The sequence below is a fragment of the Sceloporus occidentalis genome, unplaced genomic scaffold (assembly GCF_023333645.1).
Source record: "Sceloporus occidentalis isolate IW3139 unplaced genomic scaffold, rSceOcc1.0.p SCAF_3, whole genome shotgun sequence".
Lineage (NCBI taxonomy): Eukaryota > Metazoa > Chordata > Lepidosauria > Squamata > Phrynosomatidae > Sceloporus > Sceloporus occidentalis.
Window position 1 is genome coordinate 122,328,697 of NW_028316983.1, and position 17,733 is coordinate 122,346,429.

At 41.9% G+C, this 17,733-nt stretch overlaps 1 protein-coding gene across 1 annotated transcript in view; it reads right to left on the reverse strand.

Annotated features, from left to right (window-relative positions):
* LOC149316686 (dimethylaniline monooxygenase [N-oxide-forming] 2-like) overlaps positions 1–17,733 on the reverse strand; it is a 61,772-nt gene that overhangs the window by 7,134 nt on the left and 36,905 nt on the right. Inside the window, exons 6-8 of the mRNA XM_089516041.1 lie at positions 11,322–11,521; positions 4,092–4,447; positions 923–995 (exon numbers count right to left, since the gene is read on the reverse strand). Of these exons, the coding sequence (XP_089372167.1) occupies positions 923–995; positions 4,092–4,447; positions 11,322–11,521 (629 nt within the window). The remainder of the gene's footprint in view (positions 1–922; positions 996–4,091; positions 4,448–11,321; positions 11,522–17,733) is intronic.

Consider the following 17,733-nt stretch of genomic DNA (forward strand, 5'->3'; position numbering starts at 1 on the left):
CAGCCTCAAATGAAGGCCATAGCAACCCCGCTCTGAAATCTTGGCATGACAACCCTCCGATACATTCACCTTAGTGTTGCCAGAAGTCAGAAATGACTTGAACTCACAATACCATCACCATCATCAGAATTTAGTGAAATAACTAATAATTTCTACTCTGAAGATAGGCTTCACATTTTAATATCCCTCATATGACAGAGCAAATAAAATGTGCTGGAATGTTAAGGTAATTTCTGTTAAAATACTGTGCTAAAATACTTAACCAATTTGTCTAGATTAGTATTATTCAGAAAAAACAAACAAGCAAGCAAACATCAGGTACTATCCAGTTTCCAAAATCAAGTTTGCTTTCCTGATTTTCTCTCCATTCTTCCCTTAAAAAATGGGAAGTATTTTAAGTAATTTTCATTTTACACACCCTATCTCTGCAGGGTTAAATTAGTAAGAAGGAATATGTACAATATAAATATAATCTTCCCATTTTATTTGAAGTAGAGATAAAGCAGAGTCCATTGAATTTATCTGCATTTGGGAGTTTTGTGTCACTTGAAGACCCTACCAAAGTGCCTCGAGGAACACATTTCATGATGTTCTCTCTTTCGCTCTTTCTTTTTCTCTCTCTCCAAAACAGCAACATTACCAGTAAACAACTTCTAAAGTGCATTGGTAACTGCCTTTTGAAAGCAGTTAGTTATGCTTCCAGGAAGCACTCTGCTAAAACAGAGTAGTACTTAACAAGATAAGAAAACCAGGATAGAAATTAGTAAGCCCTCAGACCGCCTTGTAAAAAATGTAAGTAGCTCTCACAAGTCTCAAAGTCACCTGATCTTTGTCATAATGAAGGTTTTTCATTTTAATGCCCACACCTTGTTTTTGCAATGTCTGAAGAGGATTACGATAAAGCATATGATATTTTACTTACCATTTGATTCTCTTCTTATTCCTTTTGATGTTGTCAGCCACCATTGTGCTCTCTGAAGGCAAAGAACTCAGTCCTAAAAAGGAAAGGAAAAGCTGGACTGTGAAGCTATCTCACTACACTGCATCACTCCCTCCTCAAATTCACAGATTATCATACACATATGGGATAGGGATGGGATCACTCCCCTGTCCTTATTTCATTCATGACAATGATCACGCAAAAGCCTTTCATAGTGCTGATCCTGATTCACAGTGCTGATCCTGTCATTATCCTGTAATTGAAGCAGCATTGCATTAATGCGAACTCCTGTTAATAAAAAATGCCAGGCAATCCTGTCTCAATGATGGGACAATGATGGGACAATGATAGGATCAGCACGGTGTCATTTGAAAGGCTTTTGCACAATCACTGTCACTCATGCATTCTGGATGGGATAATGTCTGGATAAACGTGACATCATCTGAAAGTCCTTCCCATGATTGCGTGATAATCTCCACAGAAAGTGCTTCACTTTGGGTGGGGGGATCCACCTTGCAATTTCCAGGTTAAAACACTAGGTAATCATCTGACTTGACAATATCTCGTCCCTGTCCACTTTAGTTTGGTCATCTGAAATACAATGCCATAATCACAAAAAGTCAACACAGGTTTCAGAGAAAGAAGTCATGCCAGACAAATCTAATCTCTTTCTTTGATAAAATTACGAGCTTGGTAGATGAAGGGAATGCTGTGGATATCGTATATCTTGATTTCAGTAAGGCCTTTGACAAAGTTCCCCATGATATTCTTGCAAACAAGATTGTAAAATGTGGGCTTGACAAAGTAACTGTTACATGGATTTGTAATTGATTGACTGGCCGAACCCAAAGGGTGCTCAACAATGGTTCTTTTTCATCCTGGAGAGAAGTGTCCAGTGGGGTCCCACAGGGCTCTGTCCTGAGGCCAGTGCTATTCAACATCTTTATTAATGACTTGGAGGACAAAATTGGGGGCACACTTATCAAATGTGCAGATGACACCAAATTAGGAGGAGTAGCTAATACTCCAGAGGACAGGACCAAAATTCAAGATGACCTGAATAGACTAGAAAGCTGGGCCAAAGCTAGCAAAATGAAATTCAACATGGAGAAATGTAAGGTATTGCACTTAGGGCGGGAAAATGAAATGCACAGATACAGGAAGGGGGACATCTGGCTGAATGAAACTACATGTGAAAGGGATCTAGGAGTCCAAGTAGACCATAAGTTGAATATGAGTCAACAGTGCGATGCAGCAGCTAACAAGGCCAATGCGATTTTAGGCTGCATCAATAGAAGTATAGTGTCTAGATCAAGGGAAGTAATAGTGCCATTGTATTCTGCTTTGGACAGACCCCACCTGGAATACTGTGTCCAGTTCTGGGCACCACAATTTAAAAAGGACGTTGAGAAACTGGAGCGTGTCCAAAGGAGGGCGACTAAAATGGTGAAAGGTCTGGAAACCAAGCCCTATGAGGAACGACTCAGGGAGCTGGGTATGTTTAGCCTGGAGAAAAGAAGGTTAAGAGGTGATATGATAGCCCTGTTTAAATATTTGAAGGGATGTCATATTGAGGAGGGAGCAAGCTTGTTTTCTGCTGCTCCAGAGACTAGGACCCGGAGCAATGGATGCAAGCTCCAGGAACAGAGATTCCACCTCAACATCAGGAGGAACCTCCTGACAGTAAGGGCTGTCCGACAGTGGAACACACTCCCTCAGAGTGTGGTGGAGTCTCCTTCCTTCGAGGTCTTTAAACAGAGGCTGGACGGATATCTGTCGGGGATGCTTTGATTGTGATTTCTTGCATGGTGGGGGTTTGGAATGGATGGCCCTAGTGGTCTCTTCCAACTACGCTTCTACGATTCTATGAGTCTATGTTTATAAGTTCCATTTTTTCTTTCACATCTTCCCATGATTCAGGTTTCTCACATTCCTTGTCCCTGTGGAACAAAGTCCCTCGGAGTGTAGTGGAGTCTCCTTCCTTAGAGGTCTTTAAACAGAGGCTGGATGGCCATCTGTTGGGGATGCTTTGATTTAGATTTCCTGCATGGCAGGGGGTTGGACTCTTGTACGGAGGCAGCTGGGAGGAGGACCAGGAGCAGCGCCAGAGGCCTCCTCCTCACCGCCTCCGCACAAGGGCCGAGGGGCGGGCTGGAGGCTTCTAGCCCTCAAGAGCCTCACTCGGCCCCTGCATGGAGGTGCCGGCGGCAGCGGTGACGAGGCTGAGGAGGCCTTGGGCACTACTCCTCCGCCTCCTCACCACCGCCACCTCCGGGGAAAGGCCGGGTGCTGCTCCTGGAGGCCTCTTGGCCTCCAGGAGCAGCACCCGGCCTTTCCTCTGGCCGTGGTGGTGAGGAGACTGAGGCAGCAGCGCAGCAGCACCAGAGGCCTCCTCGGCTTCCTCGTCGCCATAGCCACCACGGAAGGGCTGGGTGGGGGGAGGTTGGAGTCCTCTTGGCCTCCAGCCTGCCACATGGCCCCTGGAGAGGAGGCCGAGGAGGCCTCTGGTGCTGCTCCTCCGCCACGGCCGCGGAAGGGCCAGGTGGCAGGCTGGAGGCTTCTTGGTCTCCAAAACCCCCACCCGGCCTTCACTCCAGCCGTGCCAGTAAGGAGGCCCAGGCGGTGGCCACGAAGAAAGGTAAGGAGGGAGGGAGGGAGGGAGGGAGGGAAAGAAAGAGTTGGGGAGAAGGTTGGGAAGGGACTTATGTCCCCAATGGCAGCGCGCGTACACGCGCACCGCCATTGGGGACAATTTCCCGGATTTGCCATGCGCATATACTCAAATCCATGCATGGCAAATCCGCATATAAGGAGGGCTCACTGTATTAGCTATTCCTCTTAATTTGGTGTCATCTGCAAATATGACCCCAATTCTGTCATCCAAGTCATTGATAAAGATGTTGAATAACACTGGGCCAAGGACACTGGTCACTTCTCTCCAGAATGAAAAGGAGCCATTGTTGAGCACCCTTTGGACAATGTATTGCTTTCCTGCTTACCCTCGCTACCTCCATTTCCATCTACTTTCTCTCATGCTTCCTGTGTGTCAAATTTTAAACCATAAGCTCATTGAGGAAGGGGTCTATCCTTTCATATTCTGTGAAGTGCTAAAATGTATTAAATGGATTGTTAATCACTTCCATAATCTCACCTTTAAAAATTCTGGTAGCCCAGCGGGCTTGCAGCTCTGAAGTAGGCATGATTGGCCCAAGGGGCTGGATGAGGCCAATAACTGCCAATGTTGTTTTCTCCAAATGTGGGGGGAAAACATGTTTATACAAAGAGACACGGTTGTCAGACACCTCTATCACTGACTTGTCCACAAATGGGAATGCAACACTGTATCCTGTTGCAAAAATGACAATATCAACATTCTCTTCTACACTCCCATCTTCAAAAATGGCAGATGTTTCAGTAAATTCCTTGATAAGTGGTTTCACAGTAACAGCTCCACACAGGATACGGCTTGGCAGGTCATCATTGAACACTGGTTCTTTCATCAGTGACCTAGAAAGCAAAAGATAATGGAGACACTTATATTGATTAGAGACTGGAAAAGATTATCTTTTCTTGTTGTTATTGTTATTTGTAATACATCACTATCATTTTTCAATCAGAGTGCCTCTGGGTCTGTCTTAGGGGTGTCCAGGGCATGAAGCCCCAAGGACACCCCTTTTCCAGGCCACAGGGAAGCAGCATTTTGCCGCTTCTCCATGGCCTGGAGTAGCCCTGGATTGGGGCTTCTGGGCTGCCGGTATTGCTGCCTGGGCCCCAATCCTCCAGGGAAAGGGGCGATCTCTACCACGCCATTGTTTGCATTGTATTGTGTATATTCTTCCAAAACTTATTTGCTAAAGGACATGTTCACCAGATATGAACTAGTGTTCCCTCCTGTTTGTTACACTTCCAGCATTTGCTTTTTCCATCTTTTTTAATTTTAGCCAGTCTATTTAGTGAATAATACCACTGGTGTAGCATCTTATAATAATTTTCTTTTAAATTCTTTTATATCAGGGTCTGTCTTAGGGTCATTACACTTTAACATTGTTTTTTATCAATGACTTAAATGATGGGATGGAGAGAATTATTATCAAATTTACAGATGACACAAAACTGGGAGGCATGACCGATACATTGGAAGATAAGAACTGAATTCAAGAGGACTTAGATAGTGGTGTCCTTAGGGTTGGTGCCACCTGGTCCGGTCACTCATGGGGGGCAGAACTTATGGGGATGGGACTCCCAGCATGCATGGCTGGAAATAACCTGCACACACCTAGGGAGCTGCCACAGCACTCGGGCTGCCTCTGCATGGGGTCCGGGTGCAACCCTGAGTCCCAGAACGGAAGAGGAATAGGCTTTCTTTGCTAGGCCGTCAACCTTCTTGGCCTCTCGGTCTGCAGGAGAAGTGGATGCAGCTTTTGGGAGGGCAGTGTTGGTTTCAGGTTTACATTGATTGCACTGCATTTCCTTTGTTTACATGTTGTTGAAAGGAATGTCTTTTGCCAGGTTGACGTGTTTTACCACATTCCTATGGTTTACATACAGGTCTTGCATGACCTAATGCACTGTTTTACCTTTGACTTGAACAGGTTGACTGCTTTGATTAAACTAATAAGCACAGCTCACACGATTTTGGGTTCAACATTTTATTGGCCTGTTACAGACTGCCAAAATAAAGCTGCTTCATGTCTATTTGGAGGTATGCTATTTAAATGATGCATGGGTCCTAAGAGTCCGGAGGTCGCGCCAAAGCCATGTTCCATTCCTAAGCACTGGAGTGCAGCTTTGGTGCAGCTTCCGGATTCTTAGGATGCATGCATCATTTAAATAGCATACCTCCAAAGAGACCCAAAGCAGCTTTATTTTGGCAGTCTGTAACAGGCCATTGTGATTAATAAACACAGCTTGTTTGAACCTTACTTGGTGTCATGACACTTCTCTGCCACTGGCTGAAGCTTGTCAGTATAACCCATTTGTTTGATTTGCAGAGACCACGAAGAAGAAGGACAGGTTGCATACCTATAACGGTATTTCTTTGAGTGGTCATCTGCGCATACATACCAATCCCTCCCGTCCTCCCTTCAGTGTCCTGCTCTTCATTGGTTCATTCTCATGTCACTTACGTGGCGTAAATTTTGGAACTGGGGAAAGAGCGGGAACGCAGGGGGCTTATAAGGGATGGGCAGAGCTACTGCCAAAAAGTTGCAAAGTTAACTTTGCCCACTGATTCCAGAAGTTTTCTGAGCAGTGCTGTACAGGCGCAGTACAACCCATTTGTACATATTCGCAGATGACCACTCAAAGAAATACCGTTACAGGTGTGCAACCTGTCTTTATTTTTAGCCTGCCTCTCCCTGCGGATCGAGGTGGGTTACAATAAAAATAATAAAATACATGATACAGTAAATCATAAAATTTCACAATCCCCAACCCACCATCAACATAAAATATAACAAATAATTACAAATTCAGAAAAGGCAATCAAATTTCAGATTCAAGTTAAAATTAGTTAAAACAGTTAAAAGATAGATAGTAAAAAAATATCAATGGGCAGACGGGGTTATCTTTTATTTTGGGAGGTCAGTCAGTCAGGGAAGGCTTGCCGGAAGAGATCAGTCTTGACTGCCTTCTTGACGGCGTCAAGGGTGGTAATCTGACGGATCTCCTCTGGCAAGCCATTCCACAGTTTTGATGCGGCTGATGAAAAGGTCCTCTAGGAAACAGTAGTGGATCTGGTCGTCTTTGGCTGTAGTATGTTCTTCCCAGAGGATCTGAGAATGCAGGGTGGATTGTATGGATTTCTGTAATTATTTCTGTCTAGGGGATCAAGGGAAGGCTTTTTAAATAGTGGTTTAACCACTGCTGTTTTTAAGCTTGATGGAAAACAGCCTTCCCTGAAGGAACCATTAATTATTGATTTCAACAGCATCTTTGTAGCTTCACCTTCCTGGACAGCCATCCAGGAAGGGCAAGGATTGACAGAGCAGGTTGTCTTTTTCTATAATCCTGGTGAGGTCATTATTCCAGGTGTTAGCCAGGGCTTTGACAGAATCTTTGTCATTACCAACCATAGAACCCTCTAAGGCTTTCTGGAACCTAAAGGTTCCATCAGCCTTCAAGGGCGGACCATTTTAATGGGTCCTCCACCCCCAATGGGGAGATCAGTGGCCTTCAGTCCAACCTTGATCAGGAAATGATCCATCCATGACAATGCAACGATATTAACTATCTCGGCCCATGGCTATGCCTGTTCCGTACAATAGACCGCATACAGGGTATGATCTGCACAATGCATGGGCCTCAAGACTATCTAGGATAGGCCCATATTTGTCATGGAAACCATGGACTCCCAAGCTGCACTTGTGAGAGTTGTTGAACTGGCCTCGAGCGGGATGTTGAGGTCGTCCAGGATTAAAAACCTAGAAGACTCCAACACCAGTTCCGAGACCAGTTGTGTCAGCTCGGCTAGGGAGTCTGTTTGGTTACGGGGCGGACGGTATACCAACAGAATCCCCAGACTATCCTTAGTCTTCAGGTTCAGGTAAATACACTTGATATGGGCCATTTTCTGTACAGGTATTCTGGTCAAAGTGAAGTTGTTATTATGGACCACAGCCACTCCTCTCCCTCGACCACTTCCCCTTACCTGCTCTTTAACGGAATACCCAGCTGGGAGGACCTGAGCCATCATCTGCCAGCCAGGTTTCCGTAATACATGCCAGATCAGCCTTCTCCTCCACAAGCAGATCATGTATTATGTGGATTTTATTTTTAACTGACCTGGCATTACACAAGAGCAGGGACAGGTTCTGTGATAAGGTTGGCATGATCTCCAGTTCTTTTGGGGTAACAAGGTGAAAGGATGAAAAGATTGGTGTAAAGTCATCGATTATATTAAGAAGAAATGGGGTGAAATAATTCTAGGATAATATCGGTTAGATATGAATCAATTGTGTAAGTGAGAGATAACGTGGGTATAGTAGCTTAGAAAATATGTAATATAAATTAGATACAATAGTTTAAAAAAATCTTTTGTTCTCTTTAAGTGCGGGAAATTGGAAATCAAGTTGTATAAATTGTACTTGTCAATTTTGCTGTTCAAAGTGAACAACTTTTCTTTTTTCTCCCCCCCCCCCCCCAGCTAAATCTTATTGGGAGTAAATATGTATTTAAGCAAACCCAATTTTTGACCCAATACTTATCCTTTAGAACTGATATTTGATATATAAAATTGCAGTATAGAGGGTAAAGGGTTATAAGAGAGGAATAAATGTAAATAATCAAGGGTGATGGAAGTCAGTTCTTTATGGAGTCTTGATCTTTGTATACTTGTTCTTTATATCTTATTTCCGTTATAGCTCTCTTTTCTTTTGTCTTTTCTGATTTTTTGGGCTAACCATTTTCCAGGTTTGTTTGCTTCTTCAAAGAGCTGTTGCGTATACTTCCTTAGTTTTTTTCTATTTCATTGGAAAGTTCCTTGTTTAACTCCTTCTCTAATATTTTTATTTCCCATCCTAACCTCTTATTTGTTGGTGTTTCTCTCAGCCTCCCCCCCCCCCCAACCCGGATTTGGCCTAAGGCTTTGAAAGTGTAAGCACAGTTTTTAAAGACTGAATCAAAGCCCCCCAAATTACATTGCCTATACACCTACAAAGCCAGTGTGAGGATTCAAACCATTGTATTACAGTTCCATTATATACATCTTGTATGAATTGCCTGACCTCAGAGGATCCTACAGTCTTGTCTTTCCCAGGGCCAGCCCTGCCATTAGACTGAGTGAGAAATTGCCATAGGTGGCAGGACACCTTGAGTAATAGCTAATTCCTTACTCTTCCCCTATCGTCCATCCTGGCAGGACCTCTGCTGCACTTAAAGGTGTTGCTGCTGCTGCTTCCGCTCACTTTCCAATTCCCACCACCCTAGAGCACTCACCCCCTACCCAGTGCAGCTGAAAGGTGAAAAGGTGGGGGTGGTAGCATCACCTGCCCAATCTTGTGACGCTGTAGCAGAAGGAAGAAGAGGACACAGAATTAGCACCTGTGCCCCTCAAACCAGAGAAGAAAACAGCAGCAGCAACAGTGTCCAAACTACCTATTTGCAAGAACGTGGGGGAAGATTCATGTCCTCATCACCTCAAAGGCATTAAGGAAATTGTTGCTGGGGTGTCACAATTGGGGCCTCCTTCTTGTGGGGGAGTTGTATTATAGCTAAGACCTGTTCTTTGGTGTAAGTATAGACAATGGCCCTTATCACATGGAGGGTTTTGCAGCTCTGATCTGAAGCCACTGGAGGTCCAACCATGCGAATTCACGTTAAAATGTGATGTATTATCTCACGTGATTGCTTTCTATGGGGGGTCATTCCAAGGCGGATCCACAGTCAGTCCAAAGTGACTCCTGATTATTGTGAGTTTGGTAACAAGCGAATTCACAAAAATTGTTTCCAAGCTCACTTCGATTTCAATCTGAATTGGTTTGGTGTGGAATGCAACTTTGCTTCCGTCCTGGTACACACGCCCCCCAAACCTCCAAGGTCCCACATACTGTGCTGCAATTTTACCCCTTTTGTTTCCAGTGCTCCTTCAAGAATGGAGGCTGCATAATAGTTCAATAATAATAATAATAATAATAATAATAATAATACCTTAATAATTATAATAATTTATTACTTTTAAAATAATAATAATAATAATAATAATAATAATAATAATAATAATAATAATATATTTTAAATAATAATAATAATAATAATAATAATAATAATTTATTAGTCTGCTGTGGCACCAGAGCTCTCTGGCAGAGAAGGCTCAATGTCTCACGACACTACAGTTCCCAGAATTCCATAGCACTGAGCCAGGACAGTTAAAGTGGAGTCAAACCGGATTATTTCACCAGTGTGGATGCAATCTAAGAGAAGGCAACTGTTACAAAGGGAAGGAGAGTGGATTGGATTCAGGGAGGTGGTATTTTAGGGAGCATGGAGAATAAGGGAAATGAAATCATTTCTGCACTCCTCCAAAATGGGTCTCCTTCAGATCCAAAGGATTTACTTCTAAGTTAATCTGCAGCTTCTACACTGATTATTTTGAAGTGAAAGAAATTTATTATTATTATTAGTAGTAGTAGTAGTAGTAGTAGTAGTATTAAAAATTTCTTTTGCCGGTGATACATTCGGATGAAGCAGAGGGCATGTAGGGATAGGTGACATTCCCTGTTATTCATGTGAGGCTAGCATTCACATGAAACTGGAACCAGGAAGTGCCCCCCTTCTTCACCTCGGAAGTGCAAAGGTTCACGATGCGTTCAGAGCCCCACTGAGCATGTGCAAGGGTCCCAATTGAATTGTTGAATCTGCATGATATGTACCGGTGTGATAATTTAATGTGCACTCGCTCCGCTTTGACTCAGGAATCACAATTTCATTCTTCACGTGTGATAATTCATCACGTGAATTGCCTTGGATTCGAATTGACTCTGTTTCCCCTTCACTTTGAATTGGCTCTGGGTTGGAGTTCCAGTCTCATGTGTGATAAGGGCCCATGTGCTACCTACTTTTCTTCAGGGAGGATGCCAGTGTTGATTCATCCCTCCTACGTTTTTTTTTTTGGGGGGGGATACCATGGCCACCTTCTTTAGGGGGAGCACCACCGGCATCTTCTTTTTCTCTAATGCAGCTGATACTGCTGCCACAATCTTCCCTCTCTTTCTCTTTTTAGGATAGCATGCACTGCTGCCTTTTTCTCCTCAACCTATTTCAGCATAAGGGAGAGACACTGAATGATGTTGGGGGCATGCTTCATATCCTGTCTTAGGCAGGGGAAGAACTTAGGCTGCCTCTGTTCTTTCTATCCATTTTATGTTTACCCAAAGAAATAAAAAGTGACAGGATATGAATGCAGAGACATAAGGCAGAGTAAGGATTCAGTCTAGCTCACATATGCTTACAGATAATATCCTTCCTTAGAGGTCTTTAAACAGAGGCTAGATGGCCATCTGTTGGGGATGCTTTGATTAAGATTTCCTGCATGGCAGGGGGTTGGACTGGATGTCCCTTGTGGTCTCTTCCAACTCTTATGATTCTATGATTCTATAAGTACAATTTGCACAAGCTATAACTTGCACGCTTCCTTTTGCTTAAAGTAGGAATGTCATTTGAGATAATATCACCAATATCATTCTCATTCTCATCATGGTGTTATGGTAGAGAGTCAAAATTCAACATGGTCCAAAGCCCCATCTTTTTAACTGTTGAACTTTAGGAGCATTCATTAGATTTACCTTGTTATATCTTATAATAATTATGCCAACAGACACAGGACAATGCCAACAGACATGGGACAAATCAGGCCTCATAGGAAGCAAAATGATCCCTTAAATACCTGTTTTGTGGCACCAGGCCATAGTTTTCATGATTAAACCACTGGTTCATCTTTTGTTCTGTCACCCATTGCAAAAGAAACCAAGGGAGGGAGTTCCGGATCACATTGTTGAAGCGAGTGTGAAAGATGGTATCCCAGGGATAGCCTTTCTCATCCAATCGGCTCATTACCCAGGAGCCACTTCTGGTACTGATGAAGACCTGCAAGGCAACAAGGAAAGCTTATATAGAAAGGTGGCCACTCTTCAAATTGCTAGCTTGAACCTATTTCCCCCTATATATCATGTACAGCCTCAATTTCCAGAAAACATTTGTGAAAAGGACAAGGGTTCTTGAATTATTTGAAAATGGCCAACATTTTCTACTCATTATTACTCAAAAACCTCATTTTCTTTTCTTTTACATTTTTTTAAACATCTGGTCTGAGAAAAAGTTTTGCACTACTTGAAAACACGTGCACTACATTGTGTACTTTGGTTCTAATGAAGACAATAACTATCCCATTAAATATTGAAAATATTTGTGATGCACTTGCGACACCAACAGTACAAAGTTTTCAAGAAACACCCTGGAATGAACTAAAGGAGATCTGGCTTTAGAAACTCATTTGATAAATTCCTGTTTGTCTTTGACCAACTCACGTCTGCTTTTCTCAGTTGTGTTTGACTTGAGCTGTTTTATAAATGTTTAGCTTCAGCAATGTAGCAAGCAATGTGCTCTGAAAATATTTTCAGGAGATCATCTGCACAACAACAACAACAACAACAACAACAACATTGTGCCTTTCTCCCATTTTGGTATTCAAAGCAATTTACAATAGATAAAACAAAAAGTACTGGGATCTGGTCATTTAGATTAGGAATGGAAATGGACCAGACTAATGGGATTATGAAGTATACCCTCCACCAATGCTAATCCAGGCTATCAACTTTACTTTCAGTATGAATGCTATTTTTTCCATTTTGGAAGGGTCTATAGGTATTCCAGAAACAGCATGTGAGGCAAAATATAAGAGATGTTCTAGGTTGAACTGTAAAGAGCAATGAACTGGTTTAAAAGATCCTCCAGGCATGTAGGGGCTGTACAGACAGCCCCTAAGGAGCGGCAAGATGCCGCCCCTTTCCTAGCTGGATTGGGGCTGTGGCAACTGCATGCTGCGGTCCCAATCTGGCCTTTCTGCAGTGCAACAAGGAGCCGCAAAAAGTGGCTCCTTTTTGCGCTGTGGAAAGGGTGCCATAGCTGCTGGTGCTGCGGGCTTTTTGACTTTTCTTTGGCACAGCATGTGTGCACACTGCCCCAAGGGAGCGCTGTGATGTCTCCCGCCATGTGGTGGGGCACATAGCATCACGCCAGCATGGGAGTGGAATTGGGGCATGCGGTGTGCAGTTGCCATGCCCCCACTCCGCCTTGATGTTGGCGTTTATTGCTAGTTTGTACAGCCTCTAACTCTCTGTAGGATTTTAAAGGCTGATGTTATGTGAGGTATAAACTTTCTGTATATCTGCTTTCTCTGATATGGTGGAGAAGCTATTATCATGCCTTCAAATCCTCTTTTTCCCACTGGTCCCACATGCACTGGCCTTGTTTGGTAAGGTGCTTCGATCTATTCTTTGACTATCCTTTATGTAGTAATGTCACCTCCCCCATCGGCTTCACTAGGTTTGGTGTCACCCGGTGTGCTAACTCAGCGTGTCCCCCTCCCATTGACCTCCTTCTATTACCCATATAGAATCCTTAGCAATTTTTTTGTACAAATGTTACTCATAAATTGTAATTCCTGTATATTAGTCTCCTTTGGGAGAGGTGGGGAAACATAAATAAAATTTTATATTATTATTATTATTAATGGTAATAGATGTGACATAAACAACTAGCAAAATTAAAATTATACCTGTAAATTACGATATCATATGTACAGCTGAAATGCATTTACATTTACATATACATAGTTTCATGTGCTTGAAGTGAAAATTTGGTAAAATATGATGTTTTAAATAAAATGTTAATTTATTTTTTTAATATTTGGAGGGGGGGGGGGGAACCTAAAAAAGAAACCTTGGGCCTATCCTTTCTCTTCCCACTAAGCCTCACCCACACCATCTCTTCAGAATTTTAAAGGGACACAGACAAATGCCATAGCCCATTTCTGCCCAAAGACACGTGTTTGAGGAGCAGTGGTGTCACCCCCTTAGGGTTTCACCTGCACCCCCTAGTGACTCCATACTCCCCCCATCTTCTTTAGCTGTGTGCATTCCAACAGAGGAATTTACCACACTGGGGGAAAAGATGGGAGCATAGTGGGATGCTCCTGTCAATATCGCATGATTGGGCAAAGATTATTGCGATATCACAAATATTCCATGATTATCCTGTAAATAAAGAGGAATTATAGCACCACTTATTATTCACGGGGTTTTCCAACCCCCTGCCATGCAGGAACACACAATCAAAGCACCCCGACAGATAGCCATCCAGCCTCTGTTTAAAAACCTCCAAAGAAGGAGACTCCACCATACTCTGAAGAAGTGTGTTCCACTGTCAAATCAAATTGATTGTATATCATATACAATCCTTAATTACTAAAATATAACAGAACATTTATAAACTATTCCATTAGCCCACAGTGAAAAATAAAGTCATGGCAGGAATAATTAGGCACAATTAATTTCTGACACCCTGAGGCTGAGAGCATGTGACTTGCCCAAGATCACAAATGTGACTTGCCCAAAGTCATGGTCAAGCTGGGAATCGAAACCTGGTCTCCTCAGTCATCCAATACTCAAATCACTATGCCACACTGGCTCTCTCTCTGATCTTTAGTCTTGTCTACATAACCTCAAGGGTCCTGTCTGATGTTGAAAACTAAGCAGGATCAGTTCTTAGTAAGTACATGGTTCGTAGACCATCAACGAATATCAGAGATTGTAAGGTCTATTTCAGAGGAAGGAACTGACCAGACCAAGTCAAAGCATTCCTTGCCTAAGAAAACCCTCTGAAAAATTAATAGTACATCAACAGGTGACTTGAAGACACACACACACACACACAGTAATTTCTACTGTGCAATCCATGAGTTGGGCAGGGTTCAATGAAACAATGTGGTTCTATGCCTCCGCCCCATGTTTTTTCTTGCCAATGGCACCATGGATTGTTGGACTGACAGCTAGAATGGTGGGGTGATTAATGTTGGCCTAGAGCCCTAGAACATCTCAGATCAATGCTAATGTCCTAATAAACTATTAAGCTCCCTTGGATCAATTATTCTTTCTCAGCCTGACTGACCCCACATGCTTGTTGTGAGGATAAAACTACTGAGGAAAAGGACTACATAAGCCACCTTGAGCCCAAAGGTTTGGTATAAAAATACATAGCAATTGCATACAGACAGATAAATATTCTTCACACTGCAGTTTTCAGACTGACACAGAAGATTTTATGTTTTCAATTATTTGATGGAAGCCATGAAAAATATTATTACCTACCTTTATTCCATTTTTATTTTCAATTGGTTCTATTTCACCCCCTACACCTCCACACCACCAAAGTGACACCACTGCCTTCCCCATCCCCTGTGTTTTAGGTTTGACAAATTTCAACCCAGTCATTTACAGTAACAACAAAAACACACCATTTCAATATCTCATTGGCACAAACAGTTTCCTATGTTACTTGCTAGATTTTTCCAGCTTGAAGATACACAGACTCTATTGTATCCCTGCTGTTCAACTACATTGAAAGAATAGAGCAATAAAACAATAAAAAACCCCAAATTTTAAAAATTCATTTACTTCACTTGCAAATGAACCATCTGAAAATTCTCACACCTGGACAAATTCTCATACTTGGAGAAATGTGACAAATGTCTTGGCTTGTAATTATTTTTAAAAAGGGGCCAAGAAATCAAGAATTCATAGAACCACAGAATCGTAGAGTTGGAAGAGACCACAAGGGCTATCCAGTCCAACCCCCTGCCATGCAAGAACTCACAAAGCATCCGTGACAGATGGCCATCCAGCCTCTGTTTCAAGACCTCCTAGGAAGGAGACTCCACCACAGTTCAAAGAAGTGTGTTCCACTGTTAAACAGCCCTTATTATCAGAAAGTTCCCCCCCTAATGTTGAGGTGGAATCTCTATTCCTGGAGCTTGCATCCATTGTTCCGGGTCACATTTCTGCCAGCTGCGAACAGTATTACAGCAAACTGTTCAACCAACACCAGTGCAGCTATAAGCCCTTTTCTGATGACACTGAAAAACTCCCAAAATGGCCGCCAGTCTCCGAGCTTAAAATTAAAAATCTGATCTCCAGACTCGCATCAGGGAAAGCTCCTGGATGTGACAACATTCCTTTTGAAGTGTTTAAAACCAACACTGAATGGTGGATCCCGATAATCACAATCTTATTTACCACCATAGACCAAACAACTCACATCCCAGAGGACCAGGGTCTTGCCATTATTGTGCCAATATATAAAAAAGGTGATAAATATGACCCTGGAAATTACAGGCCAATCAGCCTCCTTAACATCATAAGTAAAATGTACATGTTACATCTATTGGACAAGCTGCAAGACTGGCTCAAAGAAGAGGAAATTATTAGAGAAGAACAGGCTGGGTTTAGAAACAGTTAATCTGCAGCTGACCATGCCCTAGTCCTTAAACACCTCACTGAAAAATACACTGCTTCAGCTAAGGGCACACTTTTTACCGCCTTTATTGATCTAAAATCTGCATTCAATTTCATCCCAAGAGATAAACTATGGGAAAAGTTCAAAACTACCAATATTGACAAACGGTTATTAATCCTAATTCGTAAACTGCATGAGAATTCTTGTGCAGCAATATGATGTAACAGTCAGGGCAATACAACAAGATCTATCTCCACACCAAATGGAGTAAGACAAGGCTGTATTTTAGTGCCCACTCTTTTCAACTTTTATATTAATTCTATGATTAAGACCCTATCAGAGATACTATCACATTTTCCAACCTTGTCAAATAGACCACTTTCAATACCTGACTATGCAGATGATGTGGTTCTGATGTCACTTACGAGAATAGGCCTGAATAGACTTTTGAAAACCCTGGTAAGCCACTGTACAAACGACGCATTAAAAATCAACTATAACAAAACCAAAGTTATGTTTTTTTCTAAAAGTTGTATACAGTATAAATGGACTCTAGACAATAACCACATCGACCAAGTATCTTCCTATAAATATTTAGGCATCACATTTCACGACAAGGGAACCTCCAAATTACATCAGAAGAATGTGGTAATGAACACCCAAAGAAGCATTAAGGCTTTATGTTCCTTCTACTATAACAAGGGAGGTCAATATATTCCAGCAGCCCTTCAGGTTTTTGTAGCCAAGATATTAGCACAATTACTATACAGCTCTGAGGCTTGTACTTTCAGCAGTTATGTCCCTTTTGAGATTGTCCAAACAAAATTTTTAAGAATGATCCTAGGTGTTCCAAATTGTGTTCCCAATGCTATTCTTCATTTAGAAGTAAGTTTGTTATCCATCAAGGCACGTATATGGATCTGTAAATTTAATCAATGGCTAAAAATGGTTTTTTGTACCGGTTGGTTTAGACCCACTAATTCTAACAGATCTTTTCAGTTCTTCTTGGAAGAAATCCCTGACTTTGAAACTGTCCTCTATTGGGCTTTCTTTGACATTAATATCCTCACTAGGTTATGACAAGGCGAAATCTGTCATCTCTCAGCGAATTAAGGATATTGATTTCCAAACCCATAAAAGCCAGTCAGCCCTGTATCCCATTGGAGAAACTGGAAGACCGGGCAAGCCTGCTAGATACTTTGAGTATTTGAATGTCCAAAGTTTAGAAGGGCATTTATGCTAGCAAGATTTAACATTCTTCCATCTTCCGTTTTAGAGTGTAGATTTTAAAAGATTCCGTACCAATGTCAACATTGCCCTTGTGGCTCAGAGGAAATTGAGACAATTAGTCATGTTCTTTTTTGATGCTCTTTGTTTGCAGAAATACGTGATGCTTATATAACCCCAACTATTCATCAGATACCTGGTAGACAGGAGAAATTTTATGTTGACTATTTTCTTGCAGACTGTAGTGAATATGTAACTTTTACAGTAGCTAAGTTCTTAGCAGCTGCCATTACCTGTCGTAAATTTTTTAAAAAACAAATACAGTAACTGTTACTGTCATTTTATGACTAAACTGTTATAAACAGCTTATTAGATATTTTGTTACTATTTAAACCTGTATCATATAAATACAGTATAACTTGGCTGCTTATGTAAATATATAAGAATTCGCATAAATCTTTTTAATTTCTAACTCAAAAGGTTATTAAAATTACAGGTCCTTGTAATGATCTCTCAAGAGATCAATATGTTAAAAATGCATGTTAAATCTACACTTTAGA